Source organism: Heterodontus francisci, chromosome 2, assembly GCF_036365525.1.
Source record: "Heterodontus francisci isolate sHetFra1 chromosome 2, sHetFra1.hap1, whole genome shotgun sequence".
Classification (NCBI taxonomy): domain Eukaryota; kingdom Metazoa; phylum Chordata; class Chondrichthyes; order Heterodontiformes; family Heterodontidae; genus Heterodontus; species Heterodontus francisci.
The window spans coordinates 91,979,356-91,997,184 of NC_090372.1; the positions used below are offsets into that span (position 1 = coordinate 91,979,356).

Here is a 17,829-nt window from a genome sequence, read left to right on the forward strand (position 1 = left end):
TTGAAAATAGTGAAAGTACAATCTCAGAACAGGTTTTGTGAACAAAAGAACTCAACCTAGACAAAGAAGCAGCTGTCATATCTCTGTATTTAAAGGCTTTCCAGCCTGTCAACTTCTCAGCACCGTCAATGCCCGCTGTCCTCTCACCTTGCTCAACTTCTAAGTTCTAGGAAGCCTGGAAAACAGTGTGCTGGCAGTTAAAGTCAGAATCCATGCTTAAAGATGCAGTCAATTGGCTTTTAGCATATGTTAACAGCAGACTTTCTTGTCCCATGGGGGTTTCCCACACACTCACGAATGCGTTCCAGCTAAATGTAGAAGTCAGCAGGTATCTGCTGGCTTCCCAACACGCCACCATTTTTGATATTTTAACCTTCCATGCACACTGACACCCTCCTACCCCAGCAGGTTAACATTCCCCTTGCATCTCATTTACACTCCAAGTTAAGTTCAGCACTTTACATGAATCATTTACTCCTTCAGAACTGAAGTAAAACAGGCTAACTAGAAGTTCTCGATTTCCTGCCAAAATTTCCAACCCAAAATGGCGGAAGTGGCATAAACAGCCACTTACACAAGGTTCTCGTCAATCCTTCATGAAAGTATATATTCTTGAGGTAAACATCCAGCACCAAATCTCCTACTCATACCATTTCAATGATCTGTCACCTTGAACTTCACTCAGATAAATCGTTTATAAAGTTTAAATTCAGCACAGGTTGAAATCTTCCTAGCCTGAGAACATTTTCTATGATTTGATAGTGTTACATCTTGAAAGCCAAAATTGCCTGCAAAAGTCACCCAGCTTCCCAAGTACATAAAACTCCTGATTTGTGAAAGGTGAGCATCAGCTCTTCAGTAACCTGTGATATTCTGCATTTAACATCTGAGCAATTCATATTTTTCAAGCTACCAGACTTCTCCTGCTTTCTAATTTAGCACCACTGGGGCTTGTGCTGCTAGTTCAGTGGAAATTGATTTTCTTCCCCAGTGGACAAACTTGTGCTCCTTTTCCCTGTCTGTCCTCCACTGTGTCCAACCTCCAGAAAACAGTTTTAATTTATGACACAGTGAGGATATTTTTTTCAGATCCAAATAACTCAGCCCCCAACATGACTATTTTAGCCCCACCCAACACCTAACGTCCATCAACTGAAGCAGTTCAGTCAGCATGTGCTGTTAGTGTGTACTTGACACTGTACATTTTTGTATGTTCAGTAACATCTAATTGCCGTGGCTGAAGCTTTAACGTTTAGTGCACTTGTCTACTGTGTTCTGAATTTTAAAGAATAATTAAGCCTTTAACAAACTTTGCAGAGGTAACAAATTTACAAGAACGTTACCAGAATTGAAGGGATTCAACTATCAGGCAAGATTGAGTAGTGTGGGGCTCTTTTCTCTGGAAAAACAAAGAATGAGGAGACTTAATTTGAAATACCTCAATCATGAAGGGATTTAATAGGATGGATGTGGAGAAACTGTTTCCATTTATGGATGAGTATACACTAAGAGGGCATAAATATAAAATAACCCCCCAATCCATCCAAATGGAAGAATTTCTTTACACAGAGTGGTGAGAATGTGGAACTCAGTGGAGTGGTTGAAGCAGACAGCATTAACACACTTAAGGGAGACTTAACGTATTCATGAAGGAGAAAGGAATAGGGAAGCTATGGGAGCAGGGTAGGAAGAGGTATTTAGAGGAGGTAGAGGCTTGTGTGGAGTATAAATACTGGTATAGACCAGTTGGGCCAAATTGTCCATTTCTATGTAATTCTATGTAGTATGAGAGGGAGGCCCAAAAGCGCCTGATGTGGTCCAGCCAGTTCTGGTGGAAGATGGCTTAACCAGTTGGACAACACCAGATATCCTCAAGTCTGTACCCCCTGGACTTGAAGCAAAAATGGGGACCACACCATGGAGATCCACCAGGATGGGAGAGAGAGTAAAGGTGCTGCAGAACTAGAGGGGAATGAAGAGCCAAAGGCTAAGCAGTTAAGATTTAGAAAGCACAGTTGTAAGTGATTTGGAGAATGTTTTCCTAGTGACAAACACAGGAGGAAAGAGGTGTAAGGGGAGAGGGAATGGGATGTGGTTGTGCAGGATACAAGAAAGTGGTCAGAGATGAATGACATTAAGGTACAGGTTTTGTCCCTGCATCTCCAATTCCATGTCCCAGCATTCATGCATACCGCACCCTTCCCTATACACAATGTTTCACCCTCAGAGGAAGAGTCTTCAGCTGATAATCATTGCATTTGGAAATTATCCTCCTGAATCTCATTGTTTTATTGCATTTCTCCCCACCTTCAAAAGCCTCAAAACTTACAATGCTTTTGCCCCTCAAGAATCCCCTTACAATCTGGACCAAATATCACATTCTAATGGCTCTTAGAAACTTCAAATAGGCACGTGTTCTGAAGGAATTTCTCCATTAATTTACTACATTCCAACATTTGAGATGTTAGTGACCATATTGTTGAGTTCACAACAGCAGTTAGAGAATTTTAATTCTTTATTAAGCACATTGTTAAAACAGACCAACACATTGCACGACCAAGTATTACTAAACTAGAAAGTATGTTTGACTTTTATGTTTCCATCTGAAACAAAGTTGTGCATTTCTTCTTGCCTCTTTCTTCTTCCGCAAGGTGTACATGTTTATCAGTTGATTTTACTTTTGTAGTAAGGTCTTGAGTGCCACAGTGGGAGCACTATGTTTTTTTAATTCTCCCTTGGTCATATTCACAAATATTTGAAGGCTATGTTTTTTCTCCTTACATAAAACACACATTAAACCAACACACAATACAATTTTCTCATTGGTAACAAAGACAAGCACCACTTATCAAACCTCTACAACAAAAGATTGTAGCCCTGGCAGAAACAACTTCAGCAACTAGCCGACGTACACAGGTCATCAATGAGCTCTTTTATCCAATCACTGAAAAGACCACATCAGGAGTAGTCCAACTTGTACCTGGCTTTCCTCTATAAAGTAATTGTATTTTATGAATGAAAAAATGGCAAAAGTAATGAACATAGATTGAACTGTTCATTTTCCAGTACTGTTTATTTTTCCAGTATTTTCTTTCCAAGAAAAACCTTAGATTTTTCTCAAATTAAATAGTAACCTCAGGAGAAAAAAAAAGTACCAATGAAAAGAACTCTACCCCACTATTGTTATCCATGGAAAAGACTATCACAAAGTTGTACCGAGCATTGAGAGGCATGTTTTAAAGTTCTCCTCTTCTATTACTACCCTATAGAAATTACCAGAAGTATTAATACAACAAAACGTATTTGACACAACTAATGAAAATAAGCTATAAAAGATAAATCTGGGAAAGGTTTTATGTTGCAGCTTCACCCAGCAATTCAGATTTGGTTTCATCTGCAAAAACACTGGCCACAATTGTTTCATTGGATGCAGAAGTATTGGCGTCTTCGTGAATAGTGTCAGCAGTTTTTATCTCCAAGAAGCAGTCTTCCTTTAACATCTGGTCCACTCTCAATCTGTCATTAGGATTGAAAGAAATCAACCTTGACACCAGACTCAGCAGTTTAGGATCCTTTAAAAGAAAAAGGAAAAATTACTTTTCAGTACCAACAGGAAATAATTCTGCCACAGATACTCTTAACTTACTGTATCATGTTTCTGGATTTTTTTATTTCTTTGCCCCCAAAGGAAGTGATCTAGGTATCAGTTATTTTAAAATACACTTTTAATCAAAGCTTATTTTAAAGGCCTGGCAGTAAATTGTTTTCAATTTCAGACGAGGCATCTGAAACCACAGCCTGGGGTCAATGAAAGTTAATTTGACATTCCTGGCACCGTTCACATGCATTGCTACTGTGACAATCCTATTAGTTCGAACACAGCAGGGGTCACTGTCCTGGTGAACTTGGAGGCACGGTGGGCGGGGTGGGAGGATGGAGTTTGAGCAAAATACTGCGGATGCTGGAGCTCTGAAATGAGAACAGAAAGTGCCGGAAATACTCAGCCGGTCTGGCAGCATCTGTGTAGAGAGAAACAGAATTAACATTTCAGGTCTGTGACCCTTCATCAGAACTGGCAAAAGTTAGAAATGTAACAGTCTTTGAGCAACTGAAAGGGGGAGGGGGGGGAAAGAACAAGAAGGAAGGACTGCGATAGGACAGAGGGGAGAGAGATTAAATGACAGATGTCATGGAACAGAATACAAATGGCGTGCTAAATAGAGTGCTAATGGCAGAATAATGAACAGCTCTGTATGAAAGCAAAAACATGAAAAATAAGTTTAAGACCAGCAAATGGTTAAAAAAAATTAAATATATATAAACAAAAAATAATGGGGCTCATGGTCGACTGAAATTATTGAACTCAATATTGAGACCCGAAGGTTGTAGACTGCCTAATTGGAAGATGAGGTGCTGTTCCTCTAGCTTACACTGATGTGGAATATTGCAGCAGACCGAGGACAGAAATGTGGGCATTTGAACAAGGTGCTGAATTAAAACGGCAAGCAACCAGAAGCTCGAGATCATGCTTGCAGACTGAGCGAAGGTGTTCTACAAAGTGGTCACCCAATCTGCGTTTGGTCTCCCCAATGTAGAGAAGACCGCATTGTGAGCAGTGGATACAGTATACTAAGTTGAAAGAAGTAAAAGTAAATCACTGCTTCATCTGGAAGGAGTGTTTGGGGCCTTGGATGGTGAGAAGAGAGGAGGTAAAAGGGCAGATATTACACCTCCTGTGATTGCATGGGAAGGTGCTGTGGGAAAGGCTTGAGGTGTCAGGGGTGGCAGAGTGGACCAGGGTGTCGCAGAGGGAACGGTCCCTTCGGAATGCTGGCGGGAGGGGAGGGGAAGATGTATTTGGTGGTGGCATCACACTGGAGGTGGCGGAAATGGCAGAGGATGATCCTTTGGATGTGGAGGCTGGTGGGGTGGAAAGTAAGGACAAGGGGAACCCTGTCGCGGTTCTGGGAGGGAGGGGAAGGGTTGAGGGCAGAAGTGCGGGAAATGGGTCGGACACGGTCGAGGGTCCCGTCAACCTGTGTGGGAAAATCCTCGGTTGAGGAAAAAGGACATAACAGATGCACTGTTCTGGAAGGTTGCATCACCAGAACAGATGCGTCGGAGATGGAGAAACTGGGAGAATGGATTGGAGTTCTTACAGGCGGCAGGCTGTGAGGAGTGTAGTCAAGGTAGCTGTGGGAGTTGGTGGGCTTATAATAAATACGAGTGAACAGACTATCCCCAGATATGGAGGCAGAGAAGTCGAGGAGGGAAGGGAGGTGTCAGAGAGGAACTGTAGGAAGATGAGAGAAGGGTGGAAATTGGAAGCAAAGTTGATGACATTTTCCAGTTCCAGAACAGCGCAGATCAGATCAGATGGGTTGCCTTAGGGACAAATGCTGAAACTGAGCAGTTCAAGAGATAAATTTAACTCCCACCACCCTTCAAAATTAAGCTCCAAATCCCTTGCATTAAATCAGTCAATATTAATTGTTAATATGCATATACTGGCCTGGATTTTCCAGTCAGCAACGAAGGAACAGTACTTGCTGTTCATCTTGCTGATAGGTGCCCACAGACTTCTCTCAGGTTTTTAAGCAGCAACGTTCTGTCATCAGGCCCCCGATCCAGTGCAACACCCTCTACAACGGACCAGTGACATGTGTGAACAGGTCAAGCAACAGCGAGGTTCTTCAACAAATCAGATTGAAGAATCCTCATTGAGACATGCAGGCCCCAATCTTGACTGAGGCAGGCTTTGTGTTGGGGGAGGGGAGGGAGAATGTGGGTGCAAGGAAACCTGTTCAAGAAACCTGGAAGTCTGAGTTTCTCCACATGCTGTGGAGATTTTCTTTCAAGCAGGTACCCCATCCAGAAGCTTGGCTCCCTGTCAGGCGAAGAATGGTGCAGAGGAGGAGGCAGCCCACGAGCTATTAGGGAGCCCACTGCTGGATTAATGCGAGGATCTTGGATCCTGTCTGGGTCGTGGGTGGAGTCAAGGAAGCAGGTAAGCTTAGTGGCCTGAGAAGAAGCACTCTTGCTGCTCCTGGTCCACAAACAGTGCTGTAAATGCAATTACCATTTCCACAAAGCCGTCCTTGCTTACCTTTAACTGCCGGGTTAAACCTGGAAAATAGGCACGCAGACTCATTATAATATTTAAATAGTCAACCCACTCCTGGTTGTCCATTTCCCTTAAAACCAGAAGTGGTTGGGTTGGAGTCGAATTTGAGATTTAAAAAAATTTTAACCTGACACCTGGCCCTAACCCACCTATTTCTGTCACTAAAAATACTCCCGCAGAGTGTATACCAGGAAGTTTAAAATAAACTTCATTCATGTTTAGTTTAGTTTAGTTTAGAGATACAGCACTGAAACAGGCCCTTCGGCCCACCGAGTCTGTGCCGACCATCAACCACCCATTTATACTAATCCTACACTAATTCCATATGCTTACCACATCCCCACCTGTCCCTATATTTCCCTACCACCTACCTATACTCGGGGCAATTTATAATGTCCAATTAACCTATCAACCAGCAAGTCTTTGGCATGTGGGAGGAAACCGGAGCACCCGGAGGAAACCCACGCAGACACAGGGAGAACTTGCAAACTCCACACAGGCAGTACCCAGAAGTGAACCCGGGTCGCTGGAGCTGTGAGGCTGCGGTGCTAACCACTGCGCCACTGTGCAGCAATGTACAGCAAGTGAAATAGAGGGAAAAAGATGAGATTGAGAGAAATAAAACAGATCAAAGAAAATGTAAAAAAAAAGTATTTAACTCTCCAACAGTAATTAAATTCCGAAGGAGTGAGATTCCACACTTGTAAACTTAATTTTTCTGGGCCAGAGGCATTGTTTGGCAGTAATTATATCAAACCATTAAAAATTCATTTACTAAATGCGCCAGCCCTAACGTTTTCTGCTATGTTTAGTGGGTAACTAGTGAGTAAACACTCCAACTTCATGCCCTTCATGTGTTTCAATGCTGAGTCCCTGGGTGAGATATTGTTTTATCGCAACCTGTGCAGGAGCAGGGTAACTCAGGCAGCAACTTCCAGATTTCCACATTTAACTGCTTGCGCGTGTATCCCGAAGTTGCTGTCTGACTTGCACTTCCTGACACAAAATACAGGCCGTTAAATTTCAAAAGATTCTTCATCTAAATACAATAAAAGGTGGATGTATATGTGCAAGACATTATGGGTAAGCTAATTCAAACAAATATCAAATTTATATATATTCAAAATGCCTTCCGTACAGCCATAGCACAAGCCTGTTGCGTACATGAGGATGGAACCAAGTTTCAGGCCACAGCTGACTTCGTGTCACTGCATGCGACAGCCTTATGCTAGTGTCATCTCATGCCAGAGACTGCAGAAAGGTACAGCCAGTCAAGCAATGTTGGCTCTCGATCATGCTGGCGGGTGAGTTAGTCCATAGTGATACCACCAGGGTCTGCTGGGCAGCTTCATTTAGAAAAAGGAGCCACCACCAGCATAATACCTGCCAAAGCTGGTAAGTTCACTCCTTTGCAGATCAGGGGGTATAAATGTTAATGAATTGGCATGGAGAATTTCTCAGGCCCAATCTGCCTGTCATCCCTCAGTAGAGCTTCCTCTTCTTCCAAGCACCTCAGCTCAAAGAATGTCTATTGGCAAACTTACTGGTGCTAGTAAGAGGGCTGGGAGCAAAAACAATTAATGACAACTGGCACAGTGACTCATGAAAGACTAAATGCCAGTTGGAAAAAAATTACAAGAACCCAGATAGGGTCCAGTTACCTGCACCACAGTGAACTCTTTAAACGTTCTCCTGACCAAAAGTCCGCCTCCAAGCCTCCTCCCTACCAGGTTTTCTAGGCAAGTTCAGAATGTGGCCTACACCGAATCCGTGGGCCGGAAAATGGAGAAGCAGTCTTCTCTACCTCATTTCAAAAACCTTAATGTAATTCATGCTTGCTTAGCACAGAGCTTCCAACATCTGATCAAAGCCAAACTACAGAATACAGTGAGGCCAAAGCTAGGCAGCAATCATCAGAACTGGTTTCTGCCAGAAGTCATGCCTAGTCTGCACCCGAAATGGGGGTATACCAGACACTAAAATGAATCTTGGGAATGTACAGTGAGATCCTGTAGCTTTTCTAATGACTTTGTGATTGACTATTTTTTTTTCCATTTCAGCTAAGTAAATTGAATACTCAGGGTGTGCAAGTTTCAAAATCACAGGCTCATACAATTTATTAATGAATTGAAAATAATGATGGAAATAAACATTCATCTCATTTTGACAAAAGACATAAGTTCCGCTGACTGGCTGCAGTTGTGGTCATACTGCACTGTAGAGAGTATAAATAGCAACAAATTCTACAACCTGGTCAATGTGGAAATATAGCTTCATAGAAATAAACTTGCTTGTAGTGGAGAAAAGACTGATGAGGCATGAGTCAACTCTTGAAGACTGTAAAAAAGTTATGAATTGAAACCAAACCTTATTAGCTACAAATTTGCTTACCATACTTAGCTCACTAAGATCTGGAGTTCCACCAGGGTTTACTGTGAAGTCATTCTTGGGGAAATTCAACTGCAAACGTATGAAACAATTGTAAGAAATGGCTAACTAATAACCTTATAAAATCTTAAGAAAATTTATTGAAGATTATAAAAAGTTCTCTCTCTCTCTCTCAAGAAAGATTCTATAGCTGGGCTGACAGACACAGGACAGCGTAGGCCTGTTATGTTTGCCAAGGACATGACTCCAGCACAGGCTCTGAAACAGGACATTCCGAAAGCCTGATAAGATGGGATCTCATGACCCATATCTAAATCAACTGTCTGAGCAAAGGTTAAACAGGATGGTCGAGCAAGCGATGAGCCATGAGATGATTTCATGGGCACCGGACGGAATATCTGTCCCTTGCTAAATGGACGACTGAATAAGTGATTGAAATGTGACAACCACGAGTCCTTAGAAATAAAGTATATAAACAGATGCTTGGAAAGGAAATAGTCTTTGTCAGATAGAAAAAAGCTTCTCAAGGTGGATCTATGCTGACTCCAGCCTAACCCCCTGGCTAGCTCAAGAAGACTGAGAGCAGAAGAGACTGTCACCGCCAGCTACGGAGATCAGCATCATTTGGTTCCTCCATTCATTCGTCCAATCCGGGACCAGTAAACTGTTCTGAGGAGACTGTCACCTTCAACTACGGAGATCAGCACGGCCTTCTTTCCCCATCTGTTCATCCGATCGGAGACCGATAGGTAGACCGTTCTCAACTATTACGGGTTGAAAGTCTTTGCTGCCTACTTAGCTTTTGCATCATTATATTTAAACTGCTGCCTCTAAATATGTGTTATATTTAAGCTGTTGCTTCTTAATAAACTACCTTAAAATCACAGTATGAGCTCAACCCCCTTCTTTGGGTATCTCTGACCAAACCTAAATCTTACATAATATAACAGTTTCAAATTTAAGCATTTTGTCCTCCCATTAATTAGGAACCTAGGAAGATGAGTAGGCCACTTGGCCCCTCCGGCCTGTTTTGCCATTCAGTGAGACCATGGCTGATCTGTGACCTATCTCCGTATACCTGCTTTTGCCCCATATCTCTTAATAGCTTTGGTTAACAGAAATCTATTAATCACAGATTTAAAAATAAGAACTGATCCAGCATCGACTGCCGTTTGCTGAAGAGAGTTTCAAACTTCCACCACCCTTTGCATGTAGAAGTGTTTCCTAACTTCACTCCTGAAAGACCTGGCTCTAATTTTCAGGCTACATCCCCTATAATTTCTCTCTATCCACCCAATCAGCTCTCCTGAATATCTTGAAAACTTCAGTCAAATCACATTTTAATCTTCTAAATTCTAGGGAATACAACCCTAGTTTGTGTACTCTCATAATTTAACCGTTGGAGTCTAAGTATCATTCTGCTAAATCTATGCTGCACTCCCTGCAAGAGCAACATATCCTTCCTAACGTGTGGTGCCCAGAACTGAACGCAAAACTCCAGGTGTGGTCTTTGCATAGCTGTATCATGACTTCTACCCCCTTGTATTTTAGTCCTCTAGATAGAAAAGCCAGCATTCATTAGCATTTTTGACTTTTTTTTTGTACTTGTCAATGACATTTTAATGATCTATGTAATTGGAACCCCAAGTCTCTTTGGACCTCTACTGCTTCTAGCTTTTCACCACTTACTATCGATATTTCTTTGTACTTTTATGGTGCCATCCACACTGCTTATAATGTCACCTATCTTTGGATCATTGACAAACTTAGATATGTGACACCCTATCCTGCCATCAGCCATTAATAAATACAGTGAATAGTTGAAGCCCAACACAAATCAGTGGGATGCCCATTAACCCAATCTCTGTCTCCTGCTGCTCAGCCAATCACCGAACCAGGTCAACAAGTTGCCTTCAATTCCATGGGCTTCAACTTTAGCTAACAGTCTCTTACGAGGAACTTTTATCAAATGCCTTCTGGGAGTCCATATCAATAACAGCCATAGATATTCCCATAACCATTATTTTAGTCACCTTTTCAAAAAAAAATCAATCATGGTTGGTCAGGCAAGACATATCCTTTACAAATTCATTACATTTAATATCAATTAGAACATACCCACAAAAGCAGGCATCCATAAGCAAAAACATCAGTTGCAGGGACAGCAGATTGGCCACTTCTGACTTCCGGGGCTACAAGATCTAGTTTATCTGCTACCATCCAGCTAACAATATTACGCTGATCCTACATATGTAAAAAATGTGGTTACATTTATGGAATACATCACATTTCAATTACATTACATTCCTACATTACGATAGTGACTACAGTTCATGAGCTTTTCATTGGCTGTAAAGTGCTTTGGAACATCCTGAGGTCATGAAAGGCGCTATATAAATGCAAGTCTTTCTCTTTTTGGAATAGGTACTTAACTCTTCACAAAAGATTTATTTCTTTGCTCCGTTAAGTGAAGTTTATACGTTTTTCAATCTATAGCAACACACAACAATTCCTTACTGCTGAAATTTATATTAACTTGTTTATAGTGACAAATGGAAGTCAAATTGGTCAGAAATTGAACTTGTTGCCACAACAAAAATCCAAAATTGGCCATTTCTGAATTGACTCCAGGAAAACAAGTTTCACCAGATGTAGTTCTTTTTAATTCATTCACGAGATATGGGCACCACTGGCAATGTCAGCATTTATTGTCGGTCCCTAATTGCCCTTCGAAGGTGGTGGTGAGCTGAACCGCTCCAGTCTATGTGGTGTAAGTACACCCAAAGTGTTGTTAGGGAGGGATATCCAGGATTTTGATCTAGCGACAGTGAAGCTGTGGCAATATATTTCCAAGTTGAGAGACAAGAGGATAAATAGGTAGATAGACAAAGTTATTAAAACTCCAGTACTATAAATATCGCAGATAACATCCTGATTGTCAACATTCACTTTGTCCACTGCCAACAAACTCAGTCCAAATCACAGAATGTCACAGTATTGAAGCAGACCAGTCTATGGTGGAATTTTCCTCTGCATGAGCCATCTAGTCTTAACTCACTCTCCTACTGGCTTCTTGTATACCAGACCTTTACAGAAGCCATGAGGCCAATTTGGCCCAGAGTACATGCTCTGGCTCTTTGAATGAGTTAAGTCCACTTAGCTGCATTTCCATGCTTTTTCCTAATAAAAATACAGCAACCAAATGTGATGGAAATAGTATGACAACAGCAAGTGATTGCTATATGCAAAACATACACTAGTCAACCTTCCATGGTGTTGTATATAGGGAGTCAAGACCAAGGGCTGAACTTTCACCACGGAGGCAGGAAACAGAAGCCGGGTCTGTTTTTGGGTCAGAAACTCACCTCTGGCGAGAACCTATTAAAGTTCAGATTTTTGCATGGGGAAGCCCTTAATTGGTAAGGAGATAGATTTCCTGTCCACTTAGAGCCACTGGGAGGGGGGACTGTGGGAACAAAGGTGGGTCAGATGAAGTGTAGGACTCATTCAGACTCCCACAGCAGCCATCACTGAGGTTGCTGGTTGCCCTGAGGGCGAGAGCTGCCAAAGCCTTCCAATGCACCAGAGGGAAGTATAATATCAAAGGGGGCTGGAGGCCTGGCACCCAGGGCAGGGCAGTTCCACGCTTCATCGATGCCAACCTGGATCTAATGCTGGACGCTGTGAGAGACAGGAGGGGCGTCCTCTTCCTGGAGAGGGAAGAGCAAGGGCACTTCTCTGTTCAAAGTCACCTCCTCCTTCTGCTTCACCCCCGATGAGCTCTCTCCTTCCAGGGCCTCATTGCCCTCAAGGTCCACACCTCTCTGGAGGGCCATGTAATGGAGAGCTCAGCAGACCACCACAATGACCCTGAAAAAATGTGATATTTTCACTGATTCATGGGAATCTCTTGCCTGAGACCATCCAAAATGGAGAAGAAGCATCCACGAAGATGCTAGCCAGTTCAAACCATGGCGAAATGCCCAGGCAGCGACCAAGTGCAAACAGCGGAAGGAGCATTCGGAATTTCGAGCATCCCATTCACTCGCCTCACCAAACACCACCTGCCCCATCTGTGGCAGAGTGTGCGGATCCAGAATTGGACTATTCAGTCACCCAAGGACCCACAACCCGAGAATGGAAGAAAGTCATCCTCATTCCTGAGGGACTGCCTGAGAAGAGAAGACAACAATGACGGAGACCTTTGCAGGAGGGTACTGGAGGGCGCCACCTAACTGCTCCAAGCACCAGAATAGCATCTTCAGAAGCCTGATAGCCTGCTCAATGGTTCTCTTACTGAGCAGGTGGCATTGGTTGTATTGCCTGTCTGGGGCTCCTGCAGAGGGGTCAGTTGCCATCTCTTCAAGGGATGTCCCTTGTGCCCTAGGATCTATCCATGCACTTTGGGGGTTGAAGTGAAGATCTGCCGCACCCTGGACAGGTGGAGGATGAAGGAGTCATGGCAACTGTCAGGAAAGTGAGCGCACACATGGAGGAAGCTCTTGTTGTGGTCGCAGATCAGTTGCATGTTGAGGGAGTGGCAGCCCTTCCTGTTGATGGATCTCACTGGCTGGTCGCTGGGTGCCTTAATGGCCACATGGGTGCAATTGATGATGTCCCACACCTGGGGAATTCAGCAACAAAACTCAATGCCCTGGCAAAGAGGGCATCAGTGACCAGCGAGATGCAGTGGTGTGTTGCTGCTTGCTTGATGTCACTAAGGTTCACCGCAGATCCTTAGAAGGAGCCAGAAGCGAAGAAGTTCAAGGTCACAGTTTCTTTGACAGCTACTGCCAGGGCATGACGACCAATGCTGCGAGCTTTTTGGCGAAGAGGTCACAGATGTCTGTGACCATCTGCCTGGAGATATGCAGTATCCTGCGGCACTGGGTCTCTGACAGCTCCAGGTAGCTCCATCTTCGGACGTAGATCCTGTGGTGAAGGTATGGCCTCCGTGACCTTCCTGCCCCTCTTTTCTTTCCTGTGCCCTCCTGCTGCTGCAGGCCTTTCCTGCAGAGGGCATTGACCCTCCTCTCCACTGGGTCCAAAATCTGAGAGCCGTGCCCCCATTGTCAGCTGCAGCTTTCCTTCTGGGCAGGTGGCTCCCCAACTGTCCTTGGCAGCCTTGCCCCCTGCTCTTATGCACCTGTGATGCCAGGGCAGGGAGCGCCGACCCTTGTTCAATGCCCGTGTCCTGAGTGCCCACTCTCCCAGCCATCTGCACAACGCCAAGGTCACCCCGTTACTAACAGCTGAATCCCCCTTTGCCCTGTTGACCCATTTATGTGGCCAGGGAGTTGCTGCCTCCCCTCAAATGATCTGTTTCTGAAGGCATGAGCATCCTGTGCTCCCCTTTAAAATTTCAAGTTCAAACACCAACAAGCTCTTAATGAGCTTTTCAACAGCTTTCAACAAGGAGTGGGATTCCTGTCCCAACCTGGTGATTATTGCCAGTTTCGAGATCAGGGTCTTGAAACTGACATGCTGCCTGCCGCCAGTATTTTCAGGGCCCCCCCCGGCCTCCATTCCAGACATCGGGGGGCCCTGCAAATTCAGCCCCAAGTGTCATCTTCAAGTAAAGGTTGGCTAGAGGACAGGGATAATCAGACCAGGGCCTGCAAAGATAATTCAGTCCACAATTTAAAGTCATGCATTCTCGCCTTGTTCATAAAATCATGTTATAAATTTCTTTGTCCACATTTATACTTTAAGCAACCTAAGTAAACTGGTCACACTGTAATTATAGTGATCTACTAGTGGTGACACTGCAGGACTTCCACATGTTGTAATTAAATAACTGGTGTAATTAAGGTAAACAAGTTTGCATAGACAATTTCTATTCTAAAGGTAGAAACAGGAATCTATACTTAAAAACTTTTTGCAAGACATGAAACGTTATTTATTATACACAAACACAATGATGTCTGTTGCATTGCTCATAATTAAGAGACTTCACTGGTTTGTAATAAATAGGGGTATTCATGTAATTTAAGGGATGACATGAGGGCCACTGATCTATAGTAACTAAATAAATCAATCCTTTCAAAAATTAAATTGTATACTGGATTTTTACTGGTGCTTTGTGGACTGAACTTCACAACTCTGACCATTACTTAATGAAAATCAAGTAAGTAGCCTTTGTTTTTGATCTTTTTTTTTAGCCCTGTATTTATTTTTTAAAGCAGATAATACATATCAAGATAGTAAGCAAGATGCCCCAATTACAGCTGTATATCTGGTATTTAGCAGGGAGGAGGAAATGGAGTTCAGTTGTCCTTGGGAGTCCAGGACTTTGGTTGCACTGGAGATGCTCCTGGGATTTGGTAGAATTGGGGTGGGGGTCTTCAAGCTTAACAGTACTGCAGTAGAATCTGGAATTTTATGCCAAATCTAAGAAATTCTTGTGCTGCTAGTGTGGAGGGCAAACCTGAGATTTGACACAACGGGGAGTGGAATGTGATATTTCACTCACTGGTGGATTCCTGAGGAACAAATTTCATATGTATGGCATTGGAAACTGATTGCCTCCTGGGGGTGTGCGCTGCACTACCAGCCACTTGGGTGTCACCCATGTGACGCACCATCTTGAGAAGCAACTGAACTGGTCCTATCTTGACATCACACAGCTATAGTGGCTGATATGGCATCCATTTTCCAAATTTGGACCACACATTCAACAAATTTGTACGTGATTCAACAAAGATCAAGTATTGAGCTTCAAAACGGGCCCAGCACTAGTGTTATTTAAAGGGCCAGGCACCCAACTTGAAGGTAAAGCAATTTTGAATAATATTTGTTATTGCAAACTGTCTGAAAGTGCTCTGGTGTGTTTTTGGAGGTGTTTTGGTAAGTTCCTGGATTTGGCAGGGAGTGTTGCTGCATCCTCATTGGAAAAGCAGAGGATTAGGTGACTTGTACACACAAAGGCTGTAACAGGTATGGGGCAGCAGGGCCAGTGCCTCTGGGTCTGCAGCACGACATGGAAATGGAGCAGAGGCTGCCGAGAGAGCAAGCTTTGTGCAATGAGAGTGCTAGTGGCTGCAAGTATCAGATCAAGTGATGAGGCCTCTTCATCAGTGCAGTGCTGTTGCTTTCTCTCCTCCTGCTGGGGCTACTGTGGCTAGGCACCTGAAGACTTGTGCTCCAAAGTTAGCTGTGCCTGTGGCCAATCTGCTCAAATACAGCTACAATGCTGGTACCTTACCTGACAATATGGAAAAACTGCACAGGTATGTTGCATCCACTAAAAGCAGGACAAATCCAATTCAGCCAAATACCACCCAATCAGCCAACTCTCAAGCGTCAGTGAAGTGATGAAAGATGCCGTCAACAGTGCTACCAAGCCGCACTTACTCACCAACATCCTGCTCACTGATGCTCAGTTTGGGTTTCACTAGGATAACTCAGCTCCAGACCTCATTATAGCCTTGGTCCAAACATAGATAAATGAGCTAAATTCCAGAGGTTAGGTAATAGTGACTGCCCTTGACATCAAGACTGAATGTGTCATCAAGGAGCACTCTCCACTGGTTATAGTCATACCTAGCACAAAAGGAAGACAGTTGTGGCTGTTGGAGGCCAATCATCTCAATCCTAGGACATCGCTACAGGAGTTCCTCAGGGCTAGGCCCAAGCTTCTTCAGCTGCTTCATTAATGACTGTCCCTTCATTATAAGGCCAGAAGTAGGGATGTTCGCTAAAGATTGTAGAATTCAGTTCCATTCTGAATTCCTTGGATAACGAAGCAGTTCGTGCCCGAATGCAGCAAGACCCGAACAAGAGGCAAGTAGCATTCGCACTACACATTCTAGACAATGACCTTCTCCATCATGTGAGAGTCTAACCACTTCCTCTTGACATTCAACAGCATTACCATTGCCTAATTCCCTCACCATCAACATCTTGGGGATAACCGTTGACAAGAAACTCAACGGGACCAGTCACATATATAACATAAAGATGAAGAGTAGGACCAAAAATTCCAAGGAACCCTGGATGTCATGGAATATGGAGGATTGGATGAGGGAAAAAAAAGGAGACTTATGGCAGATTCAAAGCACTGAAAACAGCAGAGGCCCTAGAGGAGTATAGAAACAGTAGGGAGGGTACTTAAAAAAAGTAATTAGGAGAGCGAAGAGGGGACATGAAAAAACACTGGCGGGCAAGATAAAGGAAAATCCCAAGGCGTTTTATAAGTATATTAAGGGCAAAGGATAAGCAGGGAAAGAGTAGGGCCCATTAGGGACCAAAGTGGCAATCTGTGTGTGGAGCCGGAGGACATAGGTGAGGTTTTAAATGATTACTTTTCATCTATGTTCACTATGGAGAAAGACGATGTAGGTGTAGAGATCTGGGAGGGGGACTGTGATATACTTGAACAAATTAGCACTGAAAGTGAGGAAGTATTTGCTGTTTTAGCGGGCTTAAAAGTGGATAAATCCTCAGGCCCAGATGAGATATATCCCAGGCTGTTATGTGAGGCAAGGGAGGAGATAGCAGGGGCTCGGACACAAATTTTAAAATCCTCTCTGGCCACAGGAGAGGCACCAGAGGACTGGAGGACAGCGAATGTGGTACCATTATTCAAGAAGGGTAGCAGGGGTAAACCAGGTAGTTACAGGTTAGTGAGTCTACCATCAGTGGTAGGGAAACTATTGGAAAGAATTCTGAGGGGCAGGATTAATCTCCACTTGGAAAGGCAGGGATTAATCAGGGATAGTCAGCATGGCTTTGTTCTGGTCCCCACACTATAGGAAGGATGTGTTTGCACTGGAGACGGTGCAGAGGACATTCACCAGGATGTTGCCTGGGTTGGAGCATTTCAGCTATGAAGAGAGACTGGATAGGCTAGGGTTGTTTTCCTTAGAGCAGAGAAGGCTGAGGGGGGACCTGATTGAGGTATACAAAATTATGAGGGGCATTGATAGGATAGATAGGAAGAAACATTTTTCCTTAGCAATAACCAGGGGCATAGATTTAAGGTAAGGGGCAGGAGGTTTAGAGGGGATTTGAGGAAAAGTTTTTTCACCCAGAGGGTGGTTGGAATTTGGAATGCACTATCTGAAGGGGTGGTAGAGGCAGGAACCCTCACAACATTTAAGAAGTATTTAGATGAGCACTTGAAACGCCATAACATACAAGGTTACGGGCCAAGTGCCGGAAAATGGGATTAGAATAAATAGGTGCTTGATGGCCAGCACAGCCATGATGGGCCGAAGGGCCTGTTTCTGTGCTGTATAACTCTATGACTCTATAATGCGGCTACAACAGCAGGTCAGAGGCTGGTTATTCTGTGACGAGTGACTCACCTCCTGACT

The 17,829-nt window shown here is 43.6% G+C and overlaps 1 protein-coding gene across 1 annotated transcript in view; it reads right to left on the reverse strand.

Moving 5' to 3' along the window:
* Positions 1-2,497: 2,497 nt before the first annotated feature.
* The window catches only part of LOC137380649 (serine/threonine-protein kinase 31-like), a 134,968-nt gene continuing 119,636 nt past the window's right edge, over positions 2,498-17,829 (reverse strand). The window contains exons 24-26 of the mRNA XM_068052817.1: positions 10,631-10,756; positions 8,516-8,584; positions 2,498-3,572 (exon numbers count right to left, since the gene is read on the reverse strand). Coding sequence (XP_067908918.1) covers positions 3,354-3,572; positions 8,516-8,584; positions 10,631-10,756 — 414 coding nt within the window. The 3' untranslated portion in view covers positions 2,498-3,353. The remainder of the gene's footprint in view (positions 3,573-8,515; positions 8,585-10,630; positions 10,757-17,829) is intronic.